At 32.6% G+C, this 21,169-nt stretch overlaps 1 protein-coding gene across 1 annotated transcript; it reads left to right on the top strand.

Annotated features, from left to right (window-relative positions):
* Positions 1-7,145: 7,145 nt before the first annotated feature.
* On the top strand, positions 7,146-20,594 carry LOC126889438 (venom peptide SjAPI-like). Its single transcript, XM_050657775.1, has 2 exons — positions 7,146-7,348; positions 20,310-20,594. Exons 1-2 carry the CDS (start codon positions 7,285-7,287, stop codon positions 20,516-20,518), a joined length of 273 nt encoding a protein of 90 aa, XP_050513732.1. The 5' UTR covers positions 7,146-7,284; the 3' UTR covers positions 20,519-20,594.
* The last annotated feature ends 575 nt before the right edge of the window (positions 20,595-21,169 follow it).

Below are 21,169 nucleotides of genomic sequence, written 5' to 3'. Positions count from 1 at the left end.
TTTTGTACCCAAATAACATATAAATAAACCTAAAACTATTTTTTTTGTATATTTTTGGCAAAGCAGCTCCAATTTTTTTTTATTTTAATAAAGTATGATATTAATAATATTTACAAAAACTACGTAAAAACTTTATCTTTACATGCTTTCACCGCAGGAAAAAAATAATCAAAAATAAACTGATTTTGAATTTTTAGGAGGTTTTTTTCGATTTCCCACAAGTTTTAAAATATGGAGCTACCTGGTTATTGCACCCACCTCTTCAATTGGAATGGATGGTATCATATGCAGAAAGCCTCTGACTTAGACGTAATCTATAATAGCGATAAAATTTTGTGTTCTAAACTTCCCCGATGTTTTCATATCTTTCGAAATTGTCACGTCTTGACTGTAAAATTTGTATAAGTGATCTAAGTGCTGTCACTTCTGAATTAATTAAGGTCAATATTTGGATCTTGAAGAACACGACTTGTGCTGTGTTTCTAGTAAACACATTCGATTATAGGTACAACAAACCATTTGCAATAAGTTTTAAATTGTAGCTCATATTCTTCCGAAATTTTGGATAATGCTCCTTTAATCTGATTATAACCTTTAACTAGTTCTTTTGCGGCATTACCTTCATGACCATCTAGTAGTATTTGCTCTTTTATAAACAATAATATTTTTCGCACGGTCTGTATTGCTGTCGCTTTTAAACATTATGTTAAGTTGTATCTATATTATGTAGAGGAAGTGAAAAATACATATAGCTAGTTCTTCTAAGAAATTAAAGAATGCGGTGCCATGCTATTACATGATAACACTCAGTTGCAGCTTTTGAAACTAAATTTAAAGAGTGGGCGACACAAGGAATCTACAACTCCAAGATATCAAGGTACGTATCCATACGTGGGTGCTTCGTGCTCTGTGTAGCAGCTCCACAAAGTGGATACGTTGGTGATCGCCAACCAGTGATTTAACCGGTTTGCTGTTTATATGTAGGGGAGCGCATGCCGTATCCATTTAAGCAACTACACCGAGCACGGAGCACCCACGTATGAATATGTACCTTTTTGTTCTATAATTTCAGCCTGAACACCATTGTATTTTCCACTGATAACTGACGCATTAACGTAGGACGGTCTTCTGCAGTTTTTCAGATCGATATCATGTTCTTGAAAAAATGTCATTAGATAAGTAAATCTTATATTCTGCTTTATGACGGCGATTTGGCAAAAATATGGTAAACCTTTCAACAGGAGTGAAACCTTCTATGTAACGAAATATCACAGTTAATTGATTTGTATGAACTGAATAATATTTTGACTTTTTAATCTTTGAAACTACTTCATTTAATACGTTTTGACTCAGATGTACAATTTCCTTATTGATGAAAGATAGTTGACATGTCCGCTTCTAGGATTTGAATATTTATTAAAATATGGTGCTTCAAAAATTGATCATATTCAGCTAATAACTGGAATATTTTCAAATAATTTTCATTTTTTGATGAACTCGACAACTTCTTTTTGATGCGAAATACTAAATCTCGTTCACAAATAAACTTTATAACACTAAAATTAGTCTTTGAGTTACCATTTTCCAATAATTAATTCTTTATTTTGTCGGCCTATTTTGCTACTTAAGTATCAATACGCCCAATTCTTTCGTGTGCTTTAGACATTTCGTGATCCATAAGCCTACTATCTGCATCTGCATGTTTCCTATCACAAAATTCTCTTCTCATCACTTCATAAGAATTTACAAACGAAGCAAACACTCACCCGGTGGAAGGTCAAAAACATAACCATGAACAATGCAATATTATCACTCCTACGCTCCTTCATTTTATACTTGTCATACATTGTTCCCGTATCTCCTGCCAATATCTGTTTAAATGAACCTCTTATGTTTGGAACTTTGTGGGGGCCCCCGAAAGGTGGGGGCACCGTGCAGCTGCCCAGCCTGCCCTCCCTTAAATCCGGCCCTGAAATATACCAAATATGACCCCCACAGAGAGAGGTGGGGGGTAACTATAAAATTTTAAATAGGAACTGAAAAATACGTAAGGTAAAGTTTTCAATCCTATTAGCGACAATAATAATATTGAAAAATATTACTAAAAGATTTTTAAATTGAAAACTTATTGGTCCATTTTCCTGGTGACACCTCCACGGCTTCTTCAATATGCAAGCCAAATGGATGCTACAGTGAAGACAAAAGGGAAGAAATTCTACACTATGCAATTCACAACCCCCGTCTGCAGCTTGGTAAAGTTCCAACGGAAAATGGACCTAGCTACTCTATAGGAGTAATACTAATATAAAAATAAAAATGTATACCATTTTTACTCAGTTGCAATGCGAAGGCAAAACAATCTTATTCTTCACTTAGGATACGGAGCGCAGTCCAGCACTCTGAATCGACGATATTCGACTCTTATTGGAGTCTCATCGGAGAGACGTAGGCCTGCTGCTCCATACTCTAATTGACCAACAACTAGAATTTATCACCCACACCGTAACTGACGTGAATGGATTAGGTGACTAGCGTCATCTGGAAATTGAAAGGTAAAGTTTTCAATCCTAATAGCGACATTAATAATATTGAAAAATATTAAAAATATTACTAAAATATTTTTAAACTAAAAACTTATTGGTCCATTTTCCTAGTGACACCTCCAAGGCTTCTACAATATGCAAGCCAAATGGATGCCGCAGTGAAGACAAAAGGGAAAGAATTCTACACTATGCAATTCACCACCCCCGTCTGCAGCTTGGTAAAGTTCCAACGGAAAATGGACCTAGTTAATCTATAGGAGTAATACTAAAATAAAATAAAAATGTATACCATTTTTATTGAGTTGCAATGCGAAAGCAAAACAATCTTATTCTTCACTTAGAATACGGAGCGCAGTCCAGCACTCTGAAGCAGCAGGCCTACGTCTCTCCGATGAGACTCCAATAAGAGTCGAAAATCGTCGATTCAGATTTTTAGGAACAAAGGTATTTAGAAAATCGGATGTAATACAATGTTGTGGATACTTTTTAACCCTCCTTGGTCCTTCTAGGGTTAATACAGGGGAGTTCGTTAAGAGGGGTCCGAAAAAAGATCTATCCACAGGAAAAACTCGAAATCGTCAGATTTAGACAAGGTAAGTTGCAGAAGAGTTTATATTTAAAAAAATCTGACGATTTGAGCCAGGCGTAAGGAAATGGGTGAGCCACAAAGTAGAAAAAAAGCGAATATTTCGCGAAATGAACTGAAAAATCAGTTTTCAATATTTTTCAAAAATCTAATGAAATATACCAAACATGGCCCCCACAGAAAGGGGTGGGGTGTAACTATAAAACTTTAAATAGTAACTGAAAAATACGTTAGGTAAAGTTTTCAATCCTAATAGCGACATTAATAATATTGAAAAATATTAAAAATATTACTAAAAAATTTTTAAATTGAAAACTTATTGGTATATTTCCCTGGTTACACCTCCAAGGCATCTACAATATGCAAGCCAAATGGATGCTGTAGTGAAGACAAAAGGCAAGGAATTCTACACTATGCAATTCACAACCCCCGTGTGCAGCTTGGGAAAGTTCCTACGGAAAATGGACCTAGTTACGCTATAGGAGTAATACTAATACAAAAATAAAAATGTATACCATTTTTATTCAGTTGCAATGCAAAGGCAAAACAATATTATTCTTCACTTAGAATACGGAGCGCAGTTCAGCACTCTGAATCGACGATTTTCGACTCTTATTGGAGTCTCATCGGAGACACGTAGGCCTGCTGCTGCAGAATGCTGGACTGCGCTCCGTATTCTAAGTGAAGAATAAGATTGTTTTGCTTTCGCATTGCAACTCAATAAAAATGGTATACATTTTTATTTTTATTTTAGTATTAATCCTATAGAGTAACTAGGTCCATTTTGCGTTGGAACTTTACCAAGCTGCAGACAGGGGTTGTGAATTGCATAGTGTAGAATTTCTTCCCATTTGTCTTCCCTGCAGCATCCATTTGGCTTGCATTTTGTAGAAGCCTTGGAGGTGTCACCAGGGAAATGGACCAATAAGTTTTCAATTTAAAAATCTTTTAGTATTATTTTTAATATTTTACAATATTATTAATGTCGCTATTAGGATTGAAACCTTTCAATTTCCAGATGAGGCTAGTCACCTAATCCATTCTCGTCAGTTGCGGTGTGGGAGATAATCTCTCGTTGTTGGTCACTTAAAGTATGGAGCAGCAGGCCTACGTCTCTCCGATGAGACTCCAATAAGAGTCGAAAATCGTCGATTCAGAGTGCTGGACTGCGCTCCGTATTCTACGTGGAGAATAAGATTGTTTTGCCTTCGCATTGCAACTCAATAAAAATGGTATACATTTTTATTTTTATATTAATATTACTCCTATAGAGTAACTAGGTCCATTTTCCGTTGGAACTTCACCAAGCTGCAGACGGGGGTTGTGAATTTCATAGTATAGAATTCCTTCCCTTTTGTCTTCACTGCAGCATCCATTTGGCTTGCATATTGTAGAAGCCTTGAAGGTGTCACCAGGGATATGGACCAATAAGTTTTCAATTTAAAAATATTTTAGTAATATTTTTAATATTTTTCAATATTATTAATGTCGCTATTAGGATTGAAATCTGTACCTTTCAGTTGCCAGATGACGCTAGTCACCTAATGCAATCACGTCAGTTACGGTGTGGGGGATAAACTCTCGTTGTTGGTCACTTAGAGTATGGAGCAGCAGGCCTACGTCTCTCTGATGAGACTCCAACAGGAGTCGAAAATCGTCGATTCATAGTGCTGGACTGCGCTCCTTATTCTAAGTGAAGAATAAGATTGTTTTGCCTCCGCGGTGCAACTGAATAAAAATGGTACATATACATTTTTATTTTTGAAAAATACGTGTTCAATATCTTTTAAAAATATATCGAGTGACATCAAACACGACCACCCAGGGAGGTCGGGTGGGGGGTTACTTTAAAATCTTAAATAGGAACCCCCATTATTTGCACCAGTATACTTGCCTCCCTACTATTAAAAAACATTTCATGTTAAGGGATCGGTGCACACTTTCGGCTAAAATGTTATTTAAATGGGATTCATTTTTTTTCGAATCCTGAGAAAACTAATAAGTATTTTTGAAAAATTTAACCGCAGAATGAAATATTACGTTATTACCGAGGGTCGAAAGTCCCTGAAAACTTCTATAATGTTTTTTGAATAAGTTATAGGGGTGAAAAGCTAAAAGAAAATTTAGTATTTATATACAGCGTGTCTACTTAAGTTGGAGACATATGGGAAACTTTTTTATTATTAATTTTACGAAAAAAAGTTATTCTTTATAAAAAGTTCTGCATGCCCCAAAACCTAAAATTCAATCATCAGATATTAAATTTTCTTAATATTATACGAGGTATGTCAAAAAATATGAATTTCTGTCAAGGATAAAGTAACACACGTAGGTCCAATACCACGATCACCTTTAAGGTAAGTCAGAAATAGAAAAATACAGAAGGGCGTAAGCCCCCAAAAAAATATATAAAATACAAAAAAGGCGTAAGCCCCCAAAGACATATAAAAAAACCAAAAAAACACCCAAAACTACTCGAGCAACAAGAACATTGGACATAGCTCAATGGGGCTCGGTACAACGACTTGGGGCCCAAGCAAGCAATTTTAGTTCCGCGGATAAGTAATTAAGAAGATAAAGGCATAGAGCGCTTCACGCTGGCCTAGTTTTTTGCATTCGATTAGGGTACCACGTGGAATCTTATTACCCAGGGTTCCATTGTGAAGAGCATTTGGCTACGATAGTTTTGCCCCCATCGCGCATCAGCGTGCTATGGGGGGAAAGGGATGGCCTGGGGCATTGGAACGAGGTGGGGTGATCCCTGTTTGTACTCGGGTCAAAACACCTCGCCCCAATGAATTGTTACACCCGAATGTACTTTTTCGATAGGGTGGACATCTCCCACAGGTCGGGTTGAATCAAATTGCTTGCTTGCTTGGCAGGTATCTACCATCCACCATCCTACCAAACATCCTGCAGTGCGGCATCGGCCTAAGAATAAACGGAAATAATTGTAGAAATAAACGAAATACGTTAGGAGAAATAACACTGTTATTGGCACAACGAATAGTCTTCGTCGGTCAGTTAACTACGTTGTTGTTTCAATGAATAGTGTTTGTTGGCTCAGTGAACAGTGTTTGTAATATTAATAAATGGATGTTCTTCCATTCAATAAACGTTATACATTGGATCAACTAACGAAAATAATGAATTGAAAAACATCGCTTTTTTGTTCCAATAAAACCAAGAATTGGACAAATTTTAAGTATTGCTTTTGTTGTCTGAATTAACATTTTTATTAATATTACGTACCTTTTTCGTTGAGGGTTCGTGTTTATTAAGCCCAAAACCCCGAAGTAATCTACTTGTACTAATTTAATGCCGAAAACCCACGAAACTAGAGAAGACGACGTGACCCTTGGCACCAGGTATTTCAGTTGTCATTTCTGATGGCGTATTTGAATTCGGCGACCCCAAAATACAGGAGTAGCAAAAACTATCACTCAATATACATATTTGTCATATTTATGCACTTTTAGATGCATTTTATGCACTTTAAATTGCAATTCTGCATTTCCACTCATTTTTCTACTGCACACTTTTTCTGACGTCATCCTGAACACAATGCAAAAATTAAGAGTCTGGAGGTGCTGTATTTAAAAATAGATTTATTCCGGCGTTGTGTGTGTATTTGAACATTATTGGCTTCGGAGTCAAAGTCCATTCTTCATCTTACCTTTTTGGAATTATTTATATTATTTATGCTGAAGCTCTAAAGGAGTGCTTCCTGCTTTCTACTGGTTTGTTTAGGTAGGTATCCAATCAAAATCCGGCTCCAATTTTACAAAGAACTGTTTTATATACCTATATCTAATATTTCAACGATTTTTATTTATTTATTATTATTATTATTCCTGCGTTTTCAGTGCTAAATGACCTGGTCTATAATTGGCTTTAACGCAATAGCACAGGCAATAAAGTCATTGACCGATAAGATTGCTCAAAAATAACCAGTAGGTAATAAAACACATAAAAAAGATTAGTATACCTTCATTAGAATAATTCCATAAGTAAATATTTAAATCGTTCACGGGTAGATTCCACCAGTAAATAATTAATATTAAAATATAACATTAAAATGTGTGTAGGTATATAAATAGTCGTCTAATTTTTTATCCAATACTGGTTTAAAGTTTTCTAACAATAGTTTTCAAAATGAAATTGTTTTATTTATTTGTGATTTTGAGTTTTTTGGCAACGTTGGTATTTGGTCAGACTGGTATGTATGGCTGATTTAACTATTTTCGTTGAATCTGTATATTTTATTTGAAATATTGTAATATTTCACTTGATAAATGATTATAAATAAAATTGGAAAAAAATCCTTTGTAAAAGGTATACAATTTTATTAAAATCCCTTTAAAGGCTACAGCACAAAACGTTTTCGATTTTATTCAAAAAAATCATCATCAGTATTTTTAAGACAGGTTGAGTGCCAGCTGAGCCACCAAAGAAATACTAAGGTGAAAACCCTTTAAATGTTATGTAGTTGCATTAAAGGTGCATACTTGATTAAAACTCCTATGGAGTCACCCTAGTATTTCTTTGGTAGCTCAGCTGACATTCAACATGTCCAAAAAATACTGATGATATTTTTTTGAATAAAATCGAAAACGGTCTGTGATGTAGCCCTTAAACGGAATTTAATAAAATTTTATACCTTTTACAAATATTTTTTTTTTGAATTTTTGTGATTGATGGTATACAATACAGCCAACTACAGGAAAATTTTTGTTTTCCTTGTGGATTTTGATTATAAAAAACTTTGAGAATTGCAATACCTACACGGACATGGAAATATTTTAATATATTATAAATTTTTTGGGAATTAATAACAACTGTGATTAGAAATACTTTATTTAAACAAAAATGAATAACCATTTTCAATTTCGTTGCAAAACGAAAATACAGCTGCATCATATTCTAGTCAAATCAGAGAGTGCAGCAAGCACCTCTACCGGTTTCGAAACTTAATAGTCTCTCATCAGGAGGCACAAATGCTGCTCTCTCTGATCCAACGAAAACAAACCCCGGCGTGCAGTCACGGATTGCAACGAACGAAATGGCATAGATGCCCTAGCGGCAACTGCTAGCAAAAGACTAAGTTTTCAATCCAATGGCATATAAAACAACGTGATATTATTCTACATCCCACCAGACTTTATTTTATGTTTTGACTTATATCTGTACTAAAATCGTACATTATAAAACTATACAATTTGGAGTAGTGATTTCAGTGAATATTAGGTTGCATTATTTGAAACCAATTTAAAATTAATTTTTTTTTGATAAATACTTATTTGTTACAAATATTTTTAGATGCGATTAAAACACAATTATTCGTAATGAAAATTGCATTCTTTATTTTCTTTTGATGTTTCCATCCGGATTATCAATCCGGAAACTGTTATCAGAAAATTTAAAATAAAAAAATTTAAAAATCGTGAAAAATATTTTTACAAAACGCACTTCTAAATGAAAAAATTTCTAACATCATTAAAAAAATTATTATCCGTCACCATTTGTATAAATAAGGAATCCCCCAAGATCAAAGGCAGAAGAAAAAAAAATAGCAAAAAAGATCTTGAAAGACTTATAAGAAGAAAATGGAAGATAATAACATCATACGTAAAAGGCTTATCAGAAAAAAAAAATAAAACGATATGAAATAATTACCACATTGCATAGTATTTAAAAAAACCACTACACTGAATCTGAATAGGTCTGGATCCTGCGTATGAAAAAAAAGTTGATTAATAGCAAGCTGAAAATTTGTTAATAGCTTAAGGGTGTCTAGTCGGATAAACTTTGATATATGGAAACACTGTAACAGGGGCAGGGACAGTTTTAATTGTGGAACAGGTTAAAAATTTGGAACGGTCACACCACGAAAATTGCACATTCATTTTGTCCTACAGAATAGACTTAAACTCTCCGAACAGAAATTAAACTCATGCAAAAATCAGACTGCTATTTATCACCTGTCCTAATTCCTGTCAACTGACATATTCTACATGTTCCATACTCATTAAAACGCCCATTTGCTGATAAATAGCAGTCTGATTTTTGCATGAGAGTTTAATCTCTGTTCGGAGAGTTTAAGTCTGTTCTGTCGGACAAAATACATGTGCCGTTTTCGTGGTCTGAGCGTTCCAAATTTTTAACCTGTTCCACAATTAAAACTGCCCCTGTTCAAGTATTCCCATATATCAAAGTTTATCCGACTAGACACCCTTAAGCTATTAACAAATTTTCAGCTTGCTATTAATCAACTTTTTTTTCATACGCGGGATCCAGACGTAGAAACCAATCCAACAACATAAGGAAGTATCGAAAAACTATATCATCATCATCATCATTGGCTCGACAGCCCTTTCTGGGTCTTGGCCTGTTCCAGGATTCTTCTCCACTCTGATCTGTTTCGTGCTTTTTTTCTCCAGTTTTTTATTTTTAAGGTTTTTATATCATTTTCTATTTGTTCTAAATATCTCAGCTTCGGTCTTCCTCTTGTCCTTTTTCCTACTGGCATCTGTTTGGTATTTCGCCTTCTAGCCTGATCAAGGAACACAAAACTTTACAAAAACCTCAAAAAAATTAAAGGAAGGATGAAAATTTGGGAATAGGTAGTTGAAATTGTCTATTATTATATAAGAAAAAGTTTACAATTCTAAACCGTCTCCATTTTACAAAAATAGGGAAATAAGGGTTTGTTTTTTCATTAAAAGTGCTGTATTTTAAGAATAATGAAATAATAAAAAAATGTAACAGTGAAAAATAAAACAGTCATCAGAGTCACTTAACCTTAAAGATTGGTCTTAAATTTTTTTTTTTGATCTCGATTATTTTATGAGATATAGCCTATTTTTAATAAGGGTTGAAAACCAAAAATTTTTAAAACGGTCTTATTCGTTTAGTTTTGTATCAATTAATCTGAAATTTGGTGAACACACTCTTTACAGATCTATTAAGGGCTTAAGGTTAAGATTTTCCAAAAAATTTCAAAAAAAATTTACGGCCAGTGGAAAAATTTGGAATTTTTTTTTTATTTTTGGAAAAAGAACTGAAAACTTTGGTTTTTCTTGTAAGTATGTACTTATCTGAACGAATTACATGCGCGTGCACGTATGCTATATTATTTTCTTTTTGAATTAAGTTAATAATTTGAAAAACTATAATTTTAAAGTACATACTTGTATTTTTAAGTTAATTATTTCAATATAAACATATAAAATGAAAATATGTATATCAAAATTTCTCAAAAAAATATTTCTTTTACTAAATATTTATTAAGTTTTCTAAAGTTCAGTTAAAAATTAAATTAACTTAATTAAAAATAAATGTACTCTATTAAGAGGCTACAACAGCGCATCATCAATATTTTTTTTCGATTGTTCTCCGAACTTTCAACAGTGCGGCAACAGTGTGTCGGCAGTACTACAGTGTCAGTGACACTATACTATCAGAAACAAAGGCACAGTCATGTGATAACAATAATTATTATACTCATAGGCGCGCTAAATGTTGCCATGTCAGTAAAGTTTGATTTCTTGTTATAGATAATCGTTTTTTAGTAATTCCATTGTGACACAAAATCTAGACATGGGAAAAAAAAGTTTATTTGAACAAACTGTATTTTTTTGTTCTTCTTAAAGCGGCACTGACTCGCTTTTTTTAATTAATTTAATTTTAGAGTAATTTCTACATACTAACATGTTTCTTAAATTGGGCTCTGTACCATAATTCTTTACTATATTGCGAATATGTGTGCCAGATATCTCGACAGAATATTCAAAATTAAAGTTGCAATCTTGGAACGCGCTTTTCGCGCGCTGATGTTGCCTCCTAAGTTATAAAGGATCAAATGAGTATGAAGTACTAAAATGATAAAAAGTGCAATGAAAAATTGTTTATTGTATATCGAACTGGATCGTCACTGTTAACATTTAATTAATTAATCTAAATTATTCAAAGTTCATTTTCATCTTCGTCTCATGTAAAATTTGTGTCTGAATCAACTTCATTTATAATAGAATCAACTGTAAAATCATAATTTTGGGTCTCTTGGAAGCTACCATCTAAACTATTATCATCTTAATCATCAGAAACTATAATGTCTTCCTTTTTATGATTTGTACAATTACCAGTTTGACAACTTCCGCATGCAGCATGAAAACGTTTCTCCTCTTTTTAATACATATTTTTGTCTACATTCTAATTTCATCACGGTCCAAAAGCATTTTGTGTCTATCATCTTTTCTTTCTAAACTTACACTTTTTAATGTTTCAATTCCACGTTTGACAATTACAATTTTTTCGTTATCACATTTAGTCCTGTCGCCAGGGGGGGTACAACGGCCTCGTTAATTCAGATGGACTTACTCAAGTTTTTTTTATGTATTTTGACCCGTAGAACACGAATTTTTTGGGTAACAGTTGATCCGGATGTCGATAAGATTGTTATAGACCAAGAACTTGAGGAATCAAATAACAGCGACTTTTGGCAAAACAAAACAATATTTTGTATTTTTTGGGCCATTTTAAGTAAAAAATATTTCTACAAGTTTTTTCGTAGGATGCACAGTTTTCGAGATAAACGCGGTTGAACTTTAAAAAAATCGAAAAATTGCAATTTTTGAACCCGAATAACTTTTGATTAAAAAATAAAATAGCAAGTCTGCTTACCGCATTTGAAAGTTTAAGTCAAATTATATCGGTTTTGATTATTTGCATTGGTAAAAATTTATTTTTTTATTGTTTAACAAAGCTATAAACACGTAGGGTTTCCCGTGCTTTTACATGCGTTTTAACGCATGTAACGTAGAAATAGTCTTGATTGCACTAGTACCTATTCTACCTACTCGTTCGATTTTAAATGAGAAATCATAGAAACATCACTCACGCACTAGTTGTTTGTAGCTTTGTTTAACAATAACACAATAAATTTTTAGCAATGCAAATAATCAAAACCGACATAATTTGACTTGAACTTTCAAAGGCGCTAAGCAGAATTGCTATTTTATTTTTCAATCAAAAGTTATTCGGGTTTAAAAATTGCAGTTTTTCGATTTTTTGAAAGTTCAACCGCGTTTATCTCGAAAACTGTGCATCTTACTAAAAAACTTGTAGAAATATTTTTTGCTTAAAATGACCCAAAAAATACAAAAAACATGTTTTGTTTTGCGAGAAATCTCTGTTATGTAATTCCTCAAGTTCTTGGTCAATAACAATCTTATCGACATCCGGATCAACTGTTACCCAAAAAATTCGTGTTCTACGGGTCAAAATACATAAAAAAAAACTTGGGTAAGTCCATCTGAATTAACGAGGCCGTTGTACCCCCCCTGGCGACAGGACTAATTCCACATTCTAAATGTTTTTCACAAATAAAACAAGAATTATTATTCTTTGTTTCACTCTTCGCACTCATTGTAATGTAAATATTTATATAATTATTTTATAACAAAAAGATCACTTTTATTGATAATAAGTTATAAATTCAAAAAGTTTGACAGCCGAAAACGATAACAAATCATTGCAGCGTGAACATTGCTCCAATTTTTTAGGTTATGGTCTTTCGTAGACTGTGTTTAGGAAGCGCGCCGTTTTCTCTTTTAAGCAACTTTTTCACCTGTGTTTACGTGCCCCATATATTTTTACCTTTGCAATAGGCCTATTGTATATATATGTAATATGTTATTCAAGCCTTTTTCAATACGTTCCCATATTTTCATTTAAAAAGAGGCTTTCAGAAAAGAATGGCATCGATTTTATTAAAACATGACATTTTTCTGTAGTTGTTTATAATAAGTGAGCCTTATTTAAAAAGTATTCTATGCATAAGAAAAATAGATATCGCTTTCGAAAGAGTACATTTTCAAGTACATACAAGCATATTTTTAAAGTTTTTTATGAATTTTCAACAAAGAGATTATTGATTTAAATCTTGAAAATTGACTTAAAATAAAAATAAAAAAAATATCCATTTTTTATCGCCATACAAATTTTTATCCTTTAAAGTAACGTTGTGCAATTTTAAATCTAAATATTAATTAGCCATCGTAAAACGTAAATCTAAAAGGAATTTTAATTTAAATGATTATGTAAATTTTTGTGACAAAAAATATGTGTTGCTCTCAAAACTTGTATTAGTATATTTTAAAACATATTTTTCTAAATTAAATAATTTGTAATTCACAATGAACATATATTCACGTTAAAATTGATATTTTTCTAAAGGTATTGTGTTTTTTTTCGTACATTTTAATGTTTGGTAAATGCCCCAAATTATCGATTCAAAAGTTAGTTAATTTTAAAATGTGACATTTTTGTTGCGCGCTCAATTCAAATAAGCGCCCCTGTTAAGTACTTTAAAAAGGGCTATAGGTTAGAAACGAATCAAGATGCAAACAAAGTTTTTAGTCAAAATGTTAGGATAAAAGTACCTTGATGATTTTTAAATAAAATTTTTTGTTATTATTGCCTTATTTTCCGAAATACAGCACTTTTAATGAAAATCCAACCCTTATTTCCCTATTTTTGTAAAATGGAGGGGGTGTAGAATTGTAAACTTTTTTTTATAAAATAATAGACAATTTCAACTACCTGTTCCCAAATTTTCATCCTTCCTTTATTTTTTTTGAGGTCAGATTGTTCTTTGATCGGGCTATTCTTCCATTCTTTCTACATGTCCCATCCAACGCAGCTGTCCTATTTTAATGAATGTTATGATATCCGGATCATCGTATATTTCGTATAGTTCAAAGTTGTACCTTCTTCCATTTTCTTTTGTGCTCTTATATATTATGTGTCGCAAGATTTTTCTTTCAAAGGTGGCTAGCAATGTTTCCTCTCTTTTAGTGTTAGTGTGTCGAAAAACTATATACAAGGTGTTTTATTAATAAATGGAAATATTTTAACTGTAGATTCCTGTAACAAATTTGCTAGTCTGAAAATGCTTTCTAAAAGAGCTAGAGCTCTTTGAAAATAGCTGGCGTCTGGTAATTAGTTTTTTTTAAATACTTCCAGAACGCTTCTATTTAGAACGCTTCTATTTGGAACGAAAACGGGTACGCATATTTATCTTCAAGAGTTAAATCGATTCCATAAATTGCGAATATTTAGTACCGATCATAGGCGTCAGTTTTGGGTAGGGCAACGGTTATTTTATCGCATAACTTTTTTGTCTTTAACTTTTAAGCATATTTTGACACTGGATTATTACATCTTGAGGTATTCTAGTACTAAAAGGTACTTTTGCTTTAAGTCCGTAGGATACACTAATATCTAGAAAAATCGATTTGAAAATTTGAGTTTTTAGAATTAAAAAAAAAAAAAATTTCAAAAAAACTATTTTTAGAAAAACGAAAACTTGTACGTTTATTTGTCTTCCAAAGATGAATCGATTTCGTCAATTGTAAATTTCTATTACCGATCATATGCATCCGTTTTCGGTAGGTCAAGGGTTATTTTATCGCATTATTTTTGTGTCTTTAATGTAAGTATTTTTAATACAGGATTATTCAATTATGTGATATTCTAGTACTAGAAGTTACTCACTCTTGCTTTTTAAGTCAGTAAAATGCACCGTTTTTTTTTGAAAAATTTTTCAAATTTTGTTCAAATTCCAAAAACGAAAAATTTTTAAATCGATTTTTCAAGAAAACGGTGTATCCTATCGACTTAAATGAAGGATACCTTTTACTACTAGAATACCTTACAATTTAATAATCCAGTGTGAGAAACGCTTAGAAATTGAAGACAAAAAAGTTATGAGATAAAATAACCGTTGCACTACCCAAAAGGGTAGTCATAGTACCTATGACCGTTATTATAAATTCGTAATTTATAGAATCGTCTTATCTCTGGAAGATAAATAGACGTAACAGTTTTTGTTTTTCTAAATAGCAGCGTTCTTGGATTATTTAAAAAGAAGCGAATTAAAAGACTCTGTTTTCAAAGAGCTCTAGCTCCCTTAGGAAGCATTTGGGTTAAACCGCAATATTCTGAGTTCAGGAATCTACAATTAAAATATGTCCAATTATTAATTAAAAGCCCTGTGTACAATGCTACAAAAATTTTATTTTCGTATTCGTTGTATGGTGGATGTTTCATATGAGCCGATAGTTATTAATTTCAATTCTTCCTGTTCAGTTCCGTTCGATCAAATTATGAATCCTTGAAATATAGAGTTTTCGTAAAACTACGAAAGATCTCAAAACATAGGGAATAAATATTAAAAGAATATGATGTAACACTAAAAAATAGTATATTGTACAACAAGTGAGAAAAGAGACATATTTCTCACGAGCGCAGAAGCTTGTTGGCACGATCCGAGGCACGAGGCGAGTGGCGGAAATCAAGCGAGGGAGAAATATGTCATTTTCTCAAATGTTGTACACTGTACTTTTTTTATGGATGCGTTGTTGTAAAGAGTTCAAACTTCAAAATTAAATAACTTAGGTGCTTTTAGGAATATTATATGGATAAATTGAAATAAAATACATAATATATGTAGGTATATAATATTCTTAATATTTATATACTTTATTTATTTAAAATTTTAAACAGTTGTATATTTGAGCATATTTGAAGAGTTCTGACAGGAAATTCCTGGTAAGTTTTGCTTCAACACATTTTGTGTGGCAAAAGTAATTATTGTGTTTGTATTGTGCATGTTACCATGGAAACCACCATCATATATATGAAAATCGGCGGAGAACCCGTGAGAAAAATTATTTCTCACTGCAATGGCCGACTTTTCTCACTGCGTGAGAAATATTTCATTTTGAATATATGTAGGTAGTGAGAGAAGTTGCACATTGTATAGCATCCATAGAAAAAAGTAATGTACAGCTAACGAAACGAACCATGGCCGGTGAGAAACGCTGTCGTCGGTCGTACGCCCACCTAATCTCTACGCAGACAGAGTTTCTCTTATCGGCCATCGTTCGCTCCGGGAGCTGTATATACCTAGCTATAATTTCTGGTGATATTTAGGATTTCGGGATTTAGTTATTTCTGGATTTAGGATTATAACTTTTTAGCATCGGCATCAAAGTTTGGTTTTTCTATAATATAAATAAATTTTTACCTCTTAAATAGGGATGGGAAAACCTACAGGGTTATAACCTGAAACCGGTTCTTTTTCTCGGCAATAATCTGTTTTTTTGGCCCGGTTATAACCGGTTTTTTCTTTTTAAAGTAATAACCGGTGAAAAACCGGATAAGTGGAAAAAATACTGAATTCAGACAAAAAAATGGAAAAATTTTCACAACACCGATGACTGATTTCTATACTGATATCGATTCGAATGGAGTATCGCAAACTAAAGTGCAATGTAAATGTAACCTATCGGGTATTGGCTATGAATAAAAAAACCGAACACCGGTTTATGGAATAACCGGTTTTCGGTTATAAACGACAGGTTAAACCGTAGGTAGAAAAAACCGGTATAACCGAAAACCGGTGCTTTTTGTCAATAACCACCATCCATACCTTTAACTACTGACGCGGATCTTTAAGGACGCATACCCTGACATGCGGTATGTGATACCGTTGCCTATTCTCCTTTATTTTCAGTATACTGTATTTATGTTTTACATCAATTAAGCAATGATCCTTCACAGTGCTAGAATAAAATAATTCTCAAAATAAAATAAACTTATTTTTTTCGAGAAAATTATGAATGCATGCATAATATTAAAAAAATGGTGAGGGTTCTTGCAAAATCCTTTATAAACTAAATTACACACAAACTTGAGTATTGGGAACCAAAAAATAGTAAAGGAATGTTGACAGCAGTTAGTTAGATAGATCTACTGAATGAACTTGCAGCCATCCTAATAGCGAAGAATTTTCGGTGCGGTATGGTATACCGCATGTCAGTGGTTAAAGGTTATTCTTACCAAAATATTTTAGAGATATATTTAATTGTTTTATGAAAAATCCAATAAGAACACACATAATATATTATTTAAAATAAAGTAAAAGACGGACACTCAATCATTTATTGTTAACTCCCGACGACCGGTTTCGCTCTCTATAATATGCCGAGCATCTTCAGGTCAACGGTTACAAGTAAACTAAATGATGCCGCTACAAGGGGCCCCTTCTTTAGTCGTCAATAACATGATTTATTGCTCAAATTATGCTAATGGGGATATGATTGGATGGACGGAACATGTTGTATTGGTTAACAAGTATATGGACAAGTTCTTGAGGGTTAGGAGAAAAGTGGCGAGAGACAGCCAATAAATCTATGTTTGTTATTTTGTTTGTGAAATGGAGTAAAAATTGATGTCATAAACGTAAATATTTTAATATGTAACGGTTTTAAAGTTTTATTTATATTTATTAAAAGATTTCTATTTATTTATGTAACAACAAAACACTGAAAACGTTTGTTTTCTATACTTCCACAAAATTTATTATATACATTTGACTACAGCTGTTTCGGCAGAGTGACTTTCTCAAGTGATTTAGTTTACTATGGATTTGCTTTTTTAAAGTCTTTAACTGAAGCGGTTGAGGAGTGAGTAGCTGTTTGTCTCGAGTTAGTCATTCAGAATTATATCTGTATTTTTTAATTTATTAATTTCCATAGATTGTAATAAAGATAGATTAAGGCCTTTATTTTGAATATGCAGAATTTAAAACTATTAAAAGAATGATTATAATCTAGAAGGTGAAGTGCGTATGTAGAAGTGTCTGTTTTCCTATTGTTGAAAGCCCTGTTGTGTTCGGCTATCCGTTTGTCAAAGGTTCTGCCAGTTTGACCGATGTAAGTTTTCGGACAGTCACCACAAGTTAGTTTGTAGACACCACCCTGTAGTTGTTTTCTCTTTCGGCTCTTATTGTTCTTAATATATTTGCTTAAGTTTTTGTTAGTTCTGAAAGCTGGTGTTATTCTTTTATTTTTTATTTATCTGGCTATTTTTGTTGTTATCTTGCCAGTATATGTAATAGAGCTGAAAGTACTGGGTTCTTTCTGTGCTGGTGGATAGACTAATTTCAGGGCTTTCTGATGGAGTTTTTGGTTAAAAAATTTATTGATTGTTTGTTGGTTATACGCCCTGAGCTTCGCTGGTGTCGCTCCTAGCGGATTACTAATGCAACTTTCACCGGTAATTTTTAAATTTTTTATTTAATTGTTATCGCTTAATATTTACAACGCAAAAAAGGAACTAAATTGTAATCGATTTTTTAAAGATTTTGCTAATCATTTTAACGTTCTATTAACGAAATATTAATTTCTTGCTTTGGATACCTTCACAATTATCGTGTAGATGGAGCTTAGATTAATTTATAATTACATATTACGAAATATTAAAAAATCTTAAATTCGGTATTTAAAACGGAAGTATATTTAAGGTAAAAATATACACCACAGCTTTTACCAACTAATTATTATATCCTATTAATGTTTTTAATTTCAATGTTTTAAATTAATCACTTTGACATTTATGTCAAATTTCCAGTAAAAGCTTACAGACTTGTCACTACTGGCGCTCGCGAATTTTTCATTTTCCCCTCTACCTACGAGCTCATAGTATATTGTTTACTGCTATTTGTTTAATGATGTTCAGTTCTATTTCGAAGTTATTTTTTGACATGGGAATTTCTGTCAATCTGTGTATCATGCTATGGTAGGCTGCTAATTTGTGTTGTGTTGGATGGGATGATGAATTGTGTATAGTTGTGTCAGTATGGGTAGGTTTATGATATACGGGAAACTCATGTTTGTTGTGTTGTCTGGTAATTGTTACATCTAGAAAGTTCATGGACTTATTCTCTTCTGAAAAGAGACACTTCTACATACGCACTTCACCTTCTAGCTCTAGATCATAATCATTCTTTTAATGAAGAGTTTCAAATTCTGCATATTCAAAATAAAGGCCTTAAGCTATCTTTATTAGAATCTATGGAAATTAATAAAATAAAAAATTTTTTTCATTTTAATTGTGGCTTATTTCCCATACAAATAATTAATCATAAAAAATAGAGATATAATTCTAAATGACGAACTCGAGAAAAACAGCTCCCCACTCCTCAACCTCTTCAGTTGAAGACTTTGAAAAGGCAAACCCATAGTAAACTAAATCACTTAAGAAAGGCACTCTGCCGAAACACCTGGAGTCACATAGTTATAATAACTTTTGTGACAGTATAGAAAACAAACGTTTTCAGTGTTTTATTGTTAGATATAATGAATTTTCATCAAGTAACGGTAGAATCCATCAATTATTTATTTATGTGTTGATGAGTATAAGACTGACAACGTTTGGATCAAAAAGAGTTAATATCTGAAATTGGTGTTAACTCTGGTTATTCAATTGTAACCTAATTTTTAAGATCATTGCTCCTTGATGTTCCAATGCCAGGAGCAGTGGTCGTACACAGGAAGAAACAGTCAAAAAGTAACTAAATGATTGTATTAGGAGTCATATTATAAAATGTGATTTGGTTAACATCAATGTAGGTATCTGAAACTGAAAATCAGAACAGAAAGGAAAATAAAGAAAACAAAGGGTTAGTTGTGGAGTTGGGTAAAAAATATATAAGTGAAATAGACTCAGTTGAAAGTTAACTGAAAGTAAAAGAGGGAAGTTACTTTATTAATTGAAACAGAGAAATTTTAATAAACTGTTGAAATAAGTAGAAAGAAAAAAAGAAATGGGGTTACCTACGTTGAGTTCTGACCATCAATAAATAAATAAAATCAACAATAAAACAAACAGCACAAGAACATAAAGACGACACAACAAATAGTTTGAAAAGAGGAGTTAGCTGAAGAGCACTATATTTGTTTAACTATTTTAATCTAAATTTTCTTGCCTGATTCTTGTTTTTTATTTGACACATTTGTTTAAAAATTAACAGTGACATATTTGTTAACCTATACAAAATTTTCTGTCCATCCAATCATATCCTCATTAACATAATTTGAGCAATAAATCATGTTATTGAAGAGTATAGAAGGGGCCCCATGTAGTGGCATCATTTAATTTACTTGTAACCGTTGACCTTAAGATCATCTGCATATTACAGAGAGCGAAACAGGTCGTCGGGAGTTAACAATAAATGATTTCGAGTATGTCCGCCTTTTACTTCATTCAAAATGAACTCGCATATGCAAGCCATTTTTTAACTATTTAATATATTATTTTTAATTTTGTTTTAGAATTGAACTGTGGTAAAAATTCCCACCAAGGATGCGTTCCTTGCTGTCCGAGTCCAACTTGTAGATATAGAAATCCAGAATGTCCTGATGACAAAGTATGCACAGACCAATGTACGTTTACCTGTTTATGTGATAAGGGTTACATCTACGATGACATAGGATTTGTTGGTGGCTGTATACGTCCCAAGGATTGTCCAAGAATTGGTTGAGCAATGAATGGGTTAGACCAAAATAAAATAATAATAATTTGTGCAGTATGTAAATAAAGGAAATTAATTTTAAAAATTCTTTTATCTTGTTTCCTAAAATAAGATGTAATAATTATAAACAAAAAAAGATTAAGAAATATAAAAACGAAAAGTGAAAAATATACTGTTTCAGACAAAGAATGTGAGTTGTGATTAAAACAAACAACTAATATTAAAAATGTATAAACATTCTCAATTTCTTTGCAAGACGAAAATACAGCAGCTGCATAATACCATGGTCTAATCTGAGAGTGCAGGAAGAGTTTATACCGGTTTTGGGGGTTGTTTCCTCCTCATCAGTAGTCCCATATCCTCCTCTATCAGATTCTTTCACGTACCACACTTTGGGCCTTTCCGAATTGCAAAGAAAGGAATGTCACCGATGAACTAGGGCCACCTACCGAAAAACAAAGTAAGTTATCAATCGAAGTAGTACAGAAAACAACAATAAATATCGTCTCCATACCACCAGATTGACAACAGGTAGAATATTTCTTTGGTTACACCTCCTGAAATTTTCAAAATTTATAAATCATACAGGATGCCGAGGGAATTAAGATGAGAGAATTTTAAATAATTCACAACTCATCTGCTCAGCGTGGTAAAAGCTCC

The sequence above is a fragment of the Diabrotica virgifera genome, chromosome 1, assembly GCF_917563875.1.
Source record: "Diabrotica virgifera virgifera chromosome 1, PGI_DIABVI_V3a".
NCBI lineage: Eukaryota > Metazoa > Arthropoda > Insecta > Coleoptera > Chrysomelidae > Diabrotica > Diabrotica virgifera.
The sequence above is the reverse complement of the archived record's forward strand: the minus strand, read 5'-3'. Positions and strand labels throughout refer to the sequence as shown.

Excerpts from the sequence above, each read along its gene's own strand:
- LOC126889438 (XM_050657775.1), top strand. The coding sequence starts at position 7,285 with ATGAAATTGTTTTATTTATTTGTGATTTTGAGTTTTTTGGCAACGTTG. Across the intron at positions 7,349-20,309 it reads GTTGGTATTTGGTCAGACTG|AATTGAACTGTGGTAAAAAT; the intron begins GTATGTATGGCT and ends ATTTTGTTTTAG.